Raw genomic sequence first — 15,955 nt, forward strand, 5'->3', positions numbered from 1 at the left:
ATGTTTTGCAAGTTTAAAAGGCAGAGATATTCTGCAGAAGCTCTCAAATTATTTCCAAAATGCTCTCATTTGATTGTAAGTAGCAGAGATTTAGAGGAAGAAAATTAATGGATGTATATCAGTATTATACAGATTGTAAGGGTTTAATTTCAGTTCACCGTTTTTAATAAAAATTCAGTTTCAGATAGTTACAAAAATCAAGTAGTGATACAACAAGAGATTTCATAAGAACCTAACTTCTGTATTATGTAAGGAATACCTGTACTTATTTATATATAAATACAGTAGAGCATCGATTATCCGACCCCCGATTAACCGACTTATCGGTTAACCAACCGTGTTCTAGTCGGCAAATTCAAATGTCCGCTAGTGATGTGGCGCTACAATATTTGGTTATGTCTTGGCTACTTTAATATTATTTTTGTTAAATTTTTGCATGTTTTAGCTGGCAGCACTGGCTCGTCCATGAAAGGAAGGATAGTATTTAAACCAGGCCTAATACACTATACTAATAATGTATTTTTTCATACTTTTCGGTTATCCGACCAACCCCAGTCCCCAATTAAGTCGGATAATCGATGCTCTACTGTATTTTAATAAGTTTAAAAGTTCCTTACATGCTCTGCTACGAAGATCCCAAATCTTCAGAGTACGATCATGGCTACCTGATACAACTTTACTGGATTCACCGAGAAATTTAGCAGCCATTACTTTTCCTCCATGACCAGTTAATGTGTGCTACATTGGTAAATACAAAGTTTTATATAAATAAAATATTTTAAATATTGTAAGGTAGTTTACATACGTACTGTGGATGTCACGCCAACAATTGTTCTAATTCAAGCGAAAAATCACACCACAAAAGGCGTTAAGGAGCATTTTAAGAAAACTTTTTATTTTTCAGCAAGTGCTTTCGACGTAGTTATGAATGTTGTCCTCGGGCAGTTATAAAAACAAACAGAATTTTAATTTTAAACGATAACAACATAAGCCGTTTGGAATATAACTTTTAAGAATAAGTAAATTTAAAATATTAATTTGAAAACACATAATATCGACATGCATGCACACCGTGGTAAATGCAACAGTCGTTTGGAAGAACAACTTTAAGAACATGTAAAATTTAACATTAATTTAAAACACACGTAACACCAATGCGCATGCGCCTTAATTTGCAGGTGGGAGAAGTAGATGCAGAGTTACTGTTGAGGTTTTTTAAACGTTTGTGTAAAGTTTCCTTAAAATGCTCCTTAATGCCTTTTGTGTGATTTTTTGCTTGTTTTAAATATTTATACATTATATTCATAATTCAAAATAAATAATGACTACCATTAAATAAGCATTTTAAGTTTACTAAAAAATTTTTGGGTTGATACTAAATATCATCATTAAAAACAAAAACAAGATATTTAAATAAATAAAAATAAAACAAATGTTTTTAAACATTAACATATTAAATATTATAGCAGTACAATAATTGTTATATGTTAAGAAGTTTAATTCATTTCATAAAATTTATATTGTATTACTTTAAAATACAAAAATATATTGTATTAGCCAGTCAACCTGGCATAAAAGTTGACTTTAATGTTTTTCAGCTTAAAATTTTAATCTAGACTTATGCCCATTGCATAAATCTGTACCCAAAACACAATCAGCAGGCAACAACTGATATGTGGATACAATATATGGTAGCAAATAGCAGAAACATAATAAAGAAACATCATTTTCATTAAAGACAGTAACTTTAATATCTTTCAATATATTCCTTCAGTCACACTAAATAACTAAACATTGCTGCATGTGTTCTAAACTTTTACACTGGAATTTAATTAATTTAGAATAGAATATGGTGTAAACAGTTTAATAATTAAAATTTATACTTTATCTTATATATATATTTTAATGATATTTATGAAATAAATGATTGAAGTATATATGTTACAGTAAAAACCCGTTTTAACTAGTTGAAACTAGTTTTTACTGGATGTCATTGTTAAAACTAGAATTTACTGCTAGTCAAAAATGAATTTGAGTTAAAACTAGTGTTTTGTCTAGTTAAAACTAGTTTTAACTAGACAAAACAGATTTTAACAAAATGGCTCAGTAAAAACTGTTTCGACCAAAGTCATTCAGCTAACATGTTCCTATAGTGTATGATAAATTTCGTATCGCTTTAATTAATGTTAATAAACACAGATGTGTGACCAATATTTTTAATAAATATCGTATTAAATAATACAAATGTTTTAATCCCAATCATCATTTTATTTATTTCCCCCAAACATATTTATGTAGCTAAAATTAGTTTTAACTAATGTTAAAAGTTAAAACTAGTTTTATCTAAAATCAAAACATGTACAGCAGTAAATTCTAGTTTTAACTAGACAAAACGAGTTATAACAATGACATCCAGTAAAAACTAGTTTCAACTAGTTAAAACATGTTTTCACTAAAAACGGGTTTTTAATGTAACATATATAAGATAACCTCACAATTATAAGTTGAAATGCATAAGAAATTGAATTTTAGACTAAAAATAACAGAAGAAATTAACAGAATCTATTGTTAATTTGTTTTTTTTTTCAATTAGGTTGATTTGATTTTTATGTATATAAAAGTAACTTCTTCCAGTACCTATCACAATTTATTTTCTTAATTTTATCATCAAATAAAATGAATTAAATAGCTTAGAAAAATGAAAATATACATCCATTATGTTTGATTATTTCTTAACATATACCAATCATAATAAGAAACATATTCAAATGTAAAGATTAATACTTTTTATCATCAAAATATTAACCTTTATTTGACTGTAGACATAAAAAGATTTTAAAAGAAACCATATGTTCATCAGCATTACTTACACACAATAGTTAAACTAATGGATTTATTAATTATGTATTACAGTAAAGAGTCATTTATCCGAACCCTGGTTATCTGAATGCTTTCCAGTCAGACTGTGTCGTGCCGAATCGAACTTTTTTAATACTAGATTTACTTCTAAAAGTATAATTTTTATATTTTTCAATATATTTAGTTTGTTTGTATAAAATAAAGAAATAATTTTTAACGATACAATAGCCTCGATTATTATTATAAAAATTTTCATTAGGCTTAAAATCAACGAAAATTCAACACAAAGCGACACGCAACGAAGAAAAATTTCAACGTGGAATAGGTTAATATATTTTTCGTACATAATCGGTTATCCGAACAACCCCAGTCCCCAATTGATTCGAATAAACGACTCTCTACTGTATAATAATTTGCCATCAACCATTTAAATTATATAATGTAATATGAAAATACATATTTTAATGAAAATTTTTGAATATTTAGTAAATTTAATATTTCAATAACTTTTTAAATTAGATACTAAAAAAAAAGTATTTATTTTCAAATTACATTTTTATAATGCCTTCTTGCAATATTTTCAAAGATGAATATTCAAAAAGATATTTATTTCACTGAAAGTAATGCATTTTGCTAATACAATAAAATAACCAGAAACTTAAATTTGACCTTTGTTTTTATTAATACAGCACATATTATAAATTTTTCAATAGTTGTTCAAAAAATTTGAAAATTATGATCTTTCTAACATTCTTGATGATATTCTACAGTTAATCTTAATAACACTATGTAATTTAATTCTTATGTAAGTTAGAGATTTTGAATAAAAACATTATAAAATGCAGCATATAATTCAGAAATATCTGTATTCTAACTTTTATTAAATAATATACATACCCTTAGTCTAGAATCTGCAACCGTCCATACTCGACTTGCAAAATCATTTGAAGATCCCAACAATAAAGATTCCTTCAAAAATAAAAATTTTATAAATTCTGATAAATAAATTTATTAATATAAAATAAATAGTTTCACAATTGCTATAACAGGGAGAAATTTAGAAACACAGTATAAATTATAAGATAAAACAAGCAGATAATTGCAACCAATTTGTATATAACATTAATTTATTCTTTAAAACTAAATAAAACACACAAACATTGTGTGTGTATATTTTATATGCTTTTAAAACAAACAAAAATACAGTATGATCTTTTTGAATATATACATACTTATATACATAGAAAGATGATACCATACTCTACTATTTTAAAAACATTACAGGTATCCCTTGTACAACATGGTGTTATTATAACACAGTTTTGCTCTAACATGGTTCCCATACAAAACATCACAAGTTTTTTTAAGTACAAACACCATTACTGGACTTTTTTTTAAATTCAAGCAAGCATGCATGTCTCATAATTGTTCATAATTTTATAATATTGAAAGTTTCAATGTTGTTTTGTGCCTTTTGTCCAATTTTCTCTAATGAGAACTGACTGTACAATTTTTTTTCTTCTTTGTCCTTAGCTTTCCTATAAACTGGGTGTCACAGTCATTGGTGCTCTAAATGAACCTGAAAGACTGTTGTTGTGTTTTGTTTTTAAAGATTAAATTTTTAAAGATTTCTTAGACAAACATAAAGAAATGAAAATATCAGATTTTTATGAAAAGAAAGTAAAGAAAAACCAAGATGTTGCTGATACTTCATATTAAAGTCAACAGAAAGCTCGGATAACAACAATATTTTGGCAAAAAGAAAATGTCCTCATTTAATGGTGTTTAGCAGTGAAGAAAAAAATTAATATTACTATGCAATACTTTTGATTCTGACTGTTAAAAATTGATTTCTTTAATAAACATGTTTCTCTTGATTATGAAAAAGAATAGTATACTTTTGCTAACTTTTGGAACCTAACCCTATGTTTTGTACTAGCCCCCATATTGTATAGAACAAATTTCCATAACATAGTACTTTTTTAGAATCTAACTACCATGTTATAAAGGAAATGTCTGTATTATTATTAGTTTGTAATTAAAATTCAAAATAATAGCTTCAATAACTTCAATATATCTTTATATTATATAGTTATATTAGTTACATTTTTGCAAGAACTAAATATACTACAATTTTTTTGAAAACAGTAAGAAGCTGTATACAAGACTGTATTTTTCTATAAAGAAGACATATACCTCTCTCCTCTCTTATCTAAAAGTTTTACTAATGATATTTTATATCATCATTATTTATAGTGTTTGATTGTAATTAATATTATAATTTAATTGTTTAAAACAGTGGTGTCCAAATTATAGCCCCCTGCTAAATCTGGCCTGAGGAACATGTTAATCTGGTCCACAAACATATTCAGCACATCATTATAAAATGATGAAAATAAGCCTATTTGTGATATACACAAATATACAAAGTATTTGTGGCTCACTTATCGAAAAGTTTAGGCACCACTGGTTTAAAGCAATAAATTATTAGTATCTGTTCTACAAACTCATTGATGTGATTCATTTTTTTTTACTTTATTTTTAAATAACTTTTATTATTTCAATTCTAATGCATTCTATTTACAAGTTTATTACATATATCTTATAGAATAATAATTAATAATGAAGAAATTATTTTATAAGTAAGATATTTTATATCTATGAAAGATTACTATTAAAATTCAAATATAGTAGACCCTTGAATGGATGAAAAAAAGTCATTCCAGTGAATCTGTTACTGTTTAAATCTTGTATTCAGTAAATGGAACAGGTAAATTTTCAAAGAAACACAAAGAGAATAACACACATGATTATCTATCTCACTTTGTTATTTATAATAAAGTCAATACTTCAAGTGTGTATCATTTTCCTTTCCACTTCTGCCCAATAGCCTCCAAAATGGATGAATCACACAAAGATTTTTGAAAATTTAATAACTCATCCATACACATTTTTGACTTCATGGTTATTGCAATTCTAGATATAATCGAGGATCTACCGTAATATTTATCGAGATAATTGCCGTTACTTTCTTACTATCATATTTTTTATAGTTTTACACATTAAATTTAACTACATCATTTTAATTTTTTATGATAAAATATATTAAAAAGAAAATGTTTTTAATTTGAAATATCAATAACAATAGTGAATTTCTGAAATTCAACATTCAATTCAAATTATACTTTCAAAAATCTTAATATAAATATTATAATAATAAAATCATTGTTTTCCTAATAGTTAAATGGCAATAATACTCCAATATAAAATTATTATTAAAGAAACAAACCAAAATATCAAGTTATTTTTTTATTAGTGCCTATTTTAATAATGTCTTTATTATTACTAAAACATAAGAGTATTTGATATTTTCCTTTTCACATTTAAAAAATATGTTCAGGATTGACTCTTACTTAAAATAGCAATGGTTTCATTTTATTGTACTTAACTGAAAATACTAAATGCATTATTTTTATAGATTTTGACAATGTATTTATACATAAAACAGAAAACTGTATATTAAACCCTTTACATTTGTGGATTGTAGTCAAAATCAATTAGAAAATTTCAAACAATAATGTTCAAAAATAAATGTTTTATTTGGAGTATATTATAATTGACAATATGTACAATTTAGGCAAAAATTATCCAGTATCAAGAATTATCATACAATAAATTACAAAATTTTATATATTATAAATAAAACAATTATCAATTAATCACAATATTAACATGAAAAAATTAATTTTATGGCTCTTCTCTCTAGAATAAAACTTCAATGATAAATTTATTTAGATAAATTCTATATACAGTAAGACCCCACTTAACGCGGGGGATGCGTTCCTAGATGACAGAGCGCTAAATGAAACAGTGTTAAACTGGGTCATCTTAACATGTAAGTAAGGGGGAATACGTGAAACAGAACAGATAATAGGAAAATTTATCAGTTTTTTTTTTTGTTTTATTTTGAAACAGTTATTGTTAAATACTTTTTTATTACATTAATTATAGAGTTATTTATTGCTAATATCGATATTTATTCATAAAACATTCATGAAAATAAAAAAAAAGTTCGAATAAAGAAGTTATGTTTGTGATGAGGAAGGTCCTTCCTCATTTGACATCTTTTGTTTCTTTGTGAAGAAGTCATCTAACGTCGTTTGCCTTTTCCTGTTTCGTTCAGCAAGCAGTTGTCGATAGCAAGACATCGCATCCGTGACATTTCGTCTTGCCTTTGAACTTCTATCAAAATTGAAATCATTTTGTATAAACTGATCCATTATTTCCGTTATACTGGCTAAACTTTTTTTTAGAAAATCCGTTGAAAGTTCCTTTTGTTCCTCATCTTCAGAAACGCTAATTTCGTCATCTTCATGCACCTGTTGTTCTACTAATTCTTTAAGATCGTCGTCGGAATAACTTTCTCCAGTTGTAACTTGCAATAATTCTTCAATATCCTGCACATTTATATTATCCAACCCTGTTTCATTAGCTAGCTTGACAATTTTGTCGACATCAACAATGGATTCTCTTGTGTCGACATCCTTGCTTAGCTCCGGCCATACATTCTTTTATACTCCTTTCAAAACATTTCTCGGTCACCTCATTCCAGGAAAGATTGATGTTGTCTACGGCATTCATGATATTACAGTTTTTCCAAAAATCTCTAATGGATTGCTTATCTGCTCCATCTGTTTTATCAATCAGTTGTCGGAATGTCTGCCGCAGATAATAAGCTTTAAAATTTGATATTACGCCTTGATCCCAACACTGCGTGCGATCTCGGGTAATTCCAATACTACCGCATAATACCGAAACAGGGTTAAGCGGGGTCTTACTGTATTTTTAATTTAATAACTTTATTCATATAAAAAATAATCCATTCAGTTGATATCTTTATAAATAAAAGAAATTAAATAAAAAACATTGATGGTAATTGTAAATAAGCCAAAAAATTTCCTAAGAGAATTTTCTTTACCAATAATAGAAATATTAACTTTCAAAAGAGAAAGTTATTTCTACAATTTGAAGAAAATCTTTTGAATTAGTAATCAATAAAAATGATTTTATTCATTAAAGAAATAAGACACTCTTATTTTCATGTTACTAAATGGTCATTTGATATCAACTAACTTTCTCCTGAAAATATTTAAATAATTTAGAATTAAAATTTGGCAGATGGGGATCATTTATATACATTTTTTTTTGAAGATTTAATGAGAAAACTGATTACCATATAATGCATAGAACATATTTTGTCTTAAAATCCTTTCAATGCAAATATGAATATATTTAAACTTATATGCAGCTCAAACTGTAATTAAAATTAATAATTTAAGTAAATTTAAAAGACTGATATATTATAGTTTAACTATGAATTATATTAATAGCTATATTATGAATGTTTGATGCAAATTAGAATTTGTTTGAACAGTAAAAACCCTAAGTGAAAATACAGTATATACCCAAAAAATAAATTTATATGCACATGAATCGTTATAAACATTGATTTTGTGCAATAATTTGTTTAACAATAACAATCTTTCTCTTGCTCTTTCTTTCTGCAACAATGATTCTCTAATTGAATATTCTTAATAGTTTTAAGTCTTTTTCTGTTCTTATGTCCAACCATTTTTCTTTTGTGGCCGATCTCAAGGTCAAACTCCTGTTGTTTGGGTGTAGACAAATTTTGGCAGCCATTCTGGATGCATTCTTTCAACAGAATTCAGCAATCTAATTTCATGGATTTAACACCACCAACTGTCATATAACATCGGGCTGTATATGCCGACGTTATACGGCAGTTGGTGGTGTTATTGCTATGTATTGGGTTTGTCGTCAAAGTTTATATTTATATTTTGATGGCTTTAAAATTCCTATTATATAAGAGACATTGTACAGTTAATGTATTTCTGTGAAATGTGACAACAAACTAAGATGAAAACAGCTACAGTATTTTGAAAACACAAGTCTACAAAGAATTTTTGATCCAGTCTAGACTAATGAATGACCAAAAAACAAACAAAAAAACCACCACATTTGCCCAAATATTGGTTAATGTTTTTTCCAGTTTTAAAGGACCAAAAATTGCTCAATTTATATTTGAGTCCAATTACAGTTTTCTTAAATTTAGATAACTGTCTGTACATACTGAATTAAACGGACACTAAAGTTTGGTGTGTCAATTGTTTGGTGATGCTAAAAGTCCTGCCCTGCTGTAGCCTGCAAACTATTCATGAGAATTAAGTGTTTAGCATGAGTGTAAATAATCAATTAGTTGATTTTTTTGAATGATCGACCAAACTAAACCAATTGTTTTTATAATATTCAACAGAATCAGTCAGTTTTGATAACTTCTAAATAAATTTTATTTTAGTAACTTTTTTTAGTTTACTCCTAGTTTTTACTAATTGAGTAATCATCAAAATTTGGAAGAAAGTTACGGAAAATTTACAACAAAATAGATGTCACAATAAAGTATGAATTTCTATTATAATCATGTTGAATACAAAATTTATAGTTAAATGTTTTAGAAAGTTAGATAATAAGTGATTTAGACAATAGAAAAAATAAGTGTAATCAAAACACAAAGTTTCAGTTTCCGTTTTGATAGTCATAAAGGAAAGGAAGTACTGGGAATCAAATTAATGAAATAAGAAACAGGAATAATGAAAATGAAAGTGATTATGTATTGTTTCAATGCCTTTACCAAATATTTTTTAATGCAATTGCTAATTCTTTGTATGCACATAAAATAAATAATAAAAAGCAAACTTATAATCAGACTAATATGATATATTTATCCAAATTTTACACTCAGTAGGAAAAGTGGGGCATGCCTGTTAACAGAAAGTAGTGCCGACAAAATAGGACAATTGGAAACCCTGTCAATTATATTAATTTTAGTCAATTCATTTAAGTTTCAAAAAGTCGCTTCTTCAATTAGAAGAATCTTTTATTTTTTTTAACTTTTTCAATTAATTTTGATCTTGTAACTAACTAGTTTATTTCTGTCAGCATTGAATTTCATAATGACAAGTATTGCTTAAGTATCAACTTCCCTTGAAAATTTTCTTTTTTTCAATAGATTTATTGAAAAAAGAAAATTTTCAAGGGAAATTGATACTTAAGCAATATATACAAAAAACCGCACCATTAACGTCTAATACTTATAGATGACAAGTATTGTTAATTTAATAAAGTTACAAGATAATAAAGTTCAGAATGTTCACATAACATTCTGAAATCAAAGTTTAAAAATATAATATTAATGTATTTGTTATTAATTAATGTAATTTGATATTTGATAATTACCAAATAATTATAAAGTAGCTGCCATATCTTAGTGCCTGATCTATAGAAAATGAATTCAAATATGAAATGTTAGATACTTCTACTATAACAAAATATGCTCCATCTTTGCAATTTTACATCATCACATGATGTTAATTAATTAATTTTAAAATACTGCAAATAAACTTGTGATGTATTTAAGTAAACTGTCATTAAGTTTGTTTTTATATTTTGTTTGCAATAAATCATGATTAACAGGTAGATTTTTGTCTGTAGATGCAATTATAGGCATTTTGGGAAAAATTCATTTCATGATTGTGAGATTATAGTGGTACAATCCTATTGTGCCTAAAAATGCCTACATATGGTGTCAGTGCCTGTTTCAGGAGTGCATTCCCAAATATTGCCTTTTATTATAATTTTGCAAAATTCCAGTGCAAATTTTGTGTATGTGTAGAGCAGTGATTCTTAACCAGTGTTCTGCAAACCTATCTCTAGTGTTCCACAAAAGAAAAGATTTTAAAGTTTTTATTCAAATTCATTCCCATTGCTATGTTCGTAGACAATTCCACGTTTTTATTTTATTCAATATATTAAAGTTTATTAATTTATTGCTTCATTGTTTTCTGAGAATAGTAAACTGGAATTGCTTATCAATTTTTGAATATATCGATGCTAATGCTTAGTGTAATAAGTATATGAATGGTGTTCTGCGACCTCAGAAAGGTTGAAAACCACTGATATAGAGGAATGCATATTTGCATGAATTCTTTATGAATTTCAAAATTTCTTATAGAGGGCAGCCATCTACTATTATTCTAAAACCATGCATATCAAATCATTCACATCTATTGTTTACTCACTCAAGTTGAAGGAACAACATTTTTAGAATACAGTAGAGTTTACTAATGAGGATGATGGATTTACTGTTGATGAGACTGTTATCCATTCCATTGCTTATGCTGATGACATTGTTATCATTGCTCCAACAGCAGCTGCTCTGAGGAGGAAAATTCAAGCAATTACCAAATATTTTGCGGAATTAAAATTAAATATTAATCCAAAAAAATCATATGTTATGGTATTTAGAAATGGGTCTAGACTGCCCAAAAGGAACATGTCCTTTCACATCAACAATGTAGAACTAAAAATGGTAAACGAGATTAAGTTTCTTGGAATAATTTTAACTCCCATGATATCTTTTGACAGACAAATCAAGGCAACGATGGTTAAGGCTGACAGATTAATCAATGGTGCAATTAAATTATTTGCGATAACTAATTTAAAAAATATCCATGTACAGTTTAAATTGTTTAACTCAATAGTTTACAATGCAATAAGCTACGCTTCACCTATCTGGTGCTTATCTAATTACCAGAATTCAAAGTGCCAGGTAGCGCTTTAAGGTTAGAGTTAAGTAAATTCAGTCTCACTGCACTATTTATTAAAAGATGTGTGAAATTTCTTATAAAACTTATGGACAGTGGTTATTTTGCATCTAGGCTTGTACATTTATTGTACCGTAAATCATTACTAAAAGTTTCAAAAAGGAATTGGATTGGACAATTGACAAAAGTGGTAAATAGATTTGGTTCTTCAATAGAACCTTTAATATACTGTCCAGATATCAATCAAGATCTATGTAACCAATTAACCCGAAATGTATTGGATAATTTATTGTCCCAAGATATAGAAGATATTCGGTTACGAACTTCACCGGAGTGGTACAGTACAATATTGACCTTTCCTAATATAAATAGCTATATGATATCTAATTTACCTTTCAATGTGAAGAGGTTCTTTATTCAACTCCGGCTCAATAGCAATGTTATATTGATAGACAATAAGTTATATGTGTATACTAATAATTTGTGCCCAAGATGTAACATGGACTTCTCAAAATTTCATTTGTTATGTGTATGTGAAAAGGTTAACGATATTAGGAAAAAATTTGATCTCTTGTGTTTAAAGAAATGTTTGACGGAAAGTGCGATGTACAGTATGTTTCATATGGCAACATTAAGTACAATCTATAACTTGTACAATTATGTTAAAAAATTTGTATTGATTAATTGAGGAGAACTGATTGTTGACAACATAACCCCCTTTGTAACAGGTTATGCCTATTACGATTAAAGAATATTTGATTTGGATTTGGAATACAGTAGAGCATCGATTATCCGACCCCCGATTAACCAACTGCGTTCTAGTCGGCAAATTCAAATGTCCACTAATGATGTGGCGCTACAATATTTGGTTATGTCTTGGTTACTTTAATATTATTTTTGTTAAATTTTTGCATGTTTTAGCTGGCAAAACTGGCTCGACCATGAAAGGGAGGCTAGTATTTAAACCAGGCCTAATACACTATACTAATAATGTATTTTTTCACACTTTTCGGTTATCCGACTTTTCAGTTATCCGACCAACCCCAGTCCCCAATTAAGTCGGATAATCGATGCTCTACTGTAATTTCAAATAAAAAAGTTATACTTCAATCACATGTAATGCATAAAGCAAAGAGTTCTAAAGTTGTTCTTTGCAAACAGTAGATTAACAGTAATACTAACTTCAAAAGCAATGGAGTTGTTTTGTTGACCATGTTTCTAAGAGGAGGTAAGAGTATTTTAAAGTCTTAGTATTCTCAAAAGAAAAATTTTCTGAAAATCAGCATTAATTCTGAGGTCTAGTTGTATTTAATTTCACTATTGTGGTTCTGTTAGAGTTTTAACATTAATTATCAAAATAACTAGTTTTAATGTGATAAAAAAATATTACCTAGAACAACCCATGTTTGCAACTAAGCATATTGCTAACAGCAGTTCTTGCAACTTCATACAAATAATTTGCAGCATTAGTCCAATGTTGACTTATGCCATGCCTTTCTTGCAGCAAATACAGTAGAGACTCGTTAATCGGAACCCTGGTAATCGGAACGATTTTCAGTCGGACTGTGTCGTGCTGAATCGAACGTTTTTGATACTAGATTTACTTCTAAAATATAATTTTTATGTTTTTATATTCTTCAATATATTTATTTTGTTTGTACAAAATGCAGAAATAATTTTTAACGATACGATAGCCTCGATTATTATTATAAAAATTTTCGTTAGGCTTAAAATCGACAAAAATTCAACACGAAGCGACACACAACGGACAAAACTTCAACACGAAGCGACACGCAACGAAGAAAAATTTGAACATCGGACAAGTTAATATATTTATTCGTACATAGTGGGTAATCGGAACAAATCACTAATCTGAACAACCCCAGTCTCCAATTGATTCCGATTTTTGGTTCTCTACTGTACTCCCAATTAAAGGACTAGATAATGAGACTAAGAAATTTTTTAGCAAAATATACTGATAAAAATATTTCAGATGAACAACATTGAGAAAAATGTGCACTGAAAAATGATAATGAATATATACATTATTTTATTATACATTATATTTATACAATTGTGAAATCTTTTATATGAAAAATTCATTGTAATTTATTTATGTATGTGTTAAGGTAATGGAACAAATTAAAAGAGACGCAAATAGTTATTTTTTGGTTGGTGTGGATAAGAGTACAAATATATGTGGTGGACATGTTGCAAACATTGTAATGGGAAGTTTAAATCCTTCCTATTACTAAACATAATATTTAGTTACATCTAAAATAACAGAAGAAACAATTGGTACATGTGATACAAGATGCTATTCATAAGTATCACACAATATATCTATACATAAGGTGGTCACAACTGTGTTCTGTTAACACAGCATTTTAATATATCACTTTTCAGGAAGTGTAGTGTCTACAGAATATAGACAATAAATTCTCACTATGTACTTCTAATTTTCTATATTTTAAGATTGGCTGATTGAATAACCAATTAAAATCAGTTTTTATAACAACTATTTTAAACTTAATTGTTTTCAAGCTATTTGTCTGTTTCTCATGACTTGCTCATTCATGACAGACATCCAGACAAATAATTTGAAAATGATTAAGTTTAAGTTATAAAAATTGAATTTAATTATGTATTTAATCAGCCAATTAATGCACTACTTATTTTTTAACATTAATAGCTATTCTTGATAATTAAAAGTAACTTTAACCTTACTCTTAACTTTATTCTTAATAAAAGTATTCATTCTAATAATGATGAGAAAAATATATAAACAAACAAAAATTTATTATAGATTACTAAATATCAATATTAATATATAAAAAGCATTTATTATCAAATATAAAAGAAATAAAAGATAAAACAATGAAATAATGAAGGAAACTATCCAACATACAAAAAATATTCAACTTTTAAATGATTTAAAAGAGACTATTGTAAACAAAATCTATATTTTCTGGATTATTCTGAGATAAATTATTCCTGTCCTGAAATTTACATGAAAAAAATAATAAAATGAGAAAAACAGAGGCAACATGAAATGGAAACTAAAATACAATTTACATTTAATCAAATACCAATAAACATGCATTAGTTATTTTTCAGTGTTTTAAGAAAACACACAGAGAAAAAGCATGAAGCAAATTTAAACGACATATTATGCTAAAAATATAAATAAATATTAAAATTCACGAAATTTAAATTATAGTAAGAATGCTATTGGAAAATTCATCAGAGAAATATGAGACTGTAGACTGACAAACCCACCGGTTTCCAGTACATAATGTAGTCAAAGGAAGAGTTAAAGAAGCATGAATAATCTTTAAAGAAAAAAGAAAGTAGAGTTAACACTGATTTATTAAAACAATTAAAATAAAAAAATATATTGTGAAATATTGGTAGGAAGAACTGAATATAAAAATAACAGTTGTAGCAGATGATGATAATATTTGAATGTTACAATTAACAGTTTATTGCATACATTCACTGTATAAAAGTAATGTAATAGATATATATATATTCAAAATAATTAAGATAAAAGTTTATCTGTTTTATGAAAAAATCAGTTTAAAAACTTCATTATTATATAAAGGATGTTCATATAAATCCTAATTCCTTTGTTAAAGATAACAGAATTAAATGAGCTTCCCATTTCTACCATGTTTCCCCAAAAATAAGACCTAGTAGAGGTTTTGCTGAGTTGCTAAATATAAGGTCTCCCCGGAAAATAAGATCCCGCAAAGTTATTATTTGGAAGCATGCCTGCTGAACAGAACACCAGAGCATGCAGCTGTGATTCTTTTTAGCCCGCCGCTGTTATCCCCTACCTTCACCGTCAGCTGCAGAGCAGCTGCATGCAGGACACGAAGACCGTCACATACCACCAACCCCAATGTTCCCTTCCGCGGCCGTCACTTGTAAATGTGCAGGCAAGGCATCAAAAGGACTGTCACCTGTCGCCATACCGTACGTTGTCCCTGCTGTGCTGTACAAGTGTGCTGTGGTGAGCTCCCCTGGTGGCTGGAAGCTGCCATACCATACAAAAAATAAGACACCTCCTGAAAATAAGACCTAGCACATCTTTGGGAGCAAAAATTAATATAAGCCACTATCTTACTTTCAGGGAAACAGGGTATGTAATGCAGATGTAAAATGTTAACATTTTCTCAGATGATCAGTTATATGAACGGAAACTATAATAAAATAAAATTAAACGTGTCTTTTGAGGTAATGGTAATGTTTTATGCATAAACTGTATAAAATGCAGTTTTAGCATAACATAAGTGAGCTTGTAGAACAAATTTTATTAATACTATATTAAAAATAGCAATTACCATAGATTATTGAACACTGACTACAAATAGCAGGAGACAGAACTGCAAACAATTTTGTAGGGTAGAATT

General features: G+C 27.8%; 1 protein-coding gene across 1 annotated transcript in view; it reads right to left on the reverse strand.

Moving 5' to 3' along the window:
- The window catches only part of Atg16 (Autophagy-related 16), an 80,981-nt gene that overhangs the window by 7,999 nt on the left and 57,027 nt on the right, over positions 1-15,955 (reverse strand). Inside the window, exons 11-12 of the mRNA XM_067265835.1 lie at positions 3,757-3,828; positions 618-738 (exon numbers count right to left, since the gene is read on the reverse strand). Coding sequence (XP_067121936.1) covers positions 618-738; positions 3,757-3,828 — 193 coding nt within the window. The remainder of the gene's footprint in view (positions 1-617; positions 739-3,756; positions 3,829-15,955) is intronic.

The sequence above is a fragment of the Centruroides vittatus genome, unplaced genomic scaffold (assembly GCF_030686945.1).
Source record: "Centruroides vittatus isolate TY-2023 unplaced genomic scaffold, ASM3068694v2 contig_250, whole genome shotgun sequence".
Classification (NCBI taxonomy): Eukaryota; Metazoa; Arthropoda; class Arachnida; order Scorpiones; family Buthidae; genus Centruroides; species Centruroides vittatus.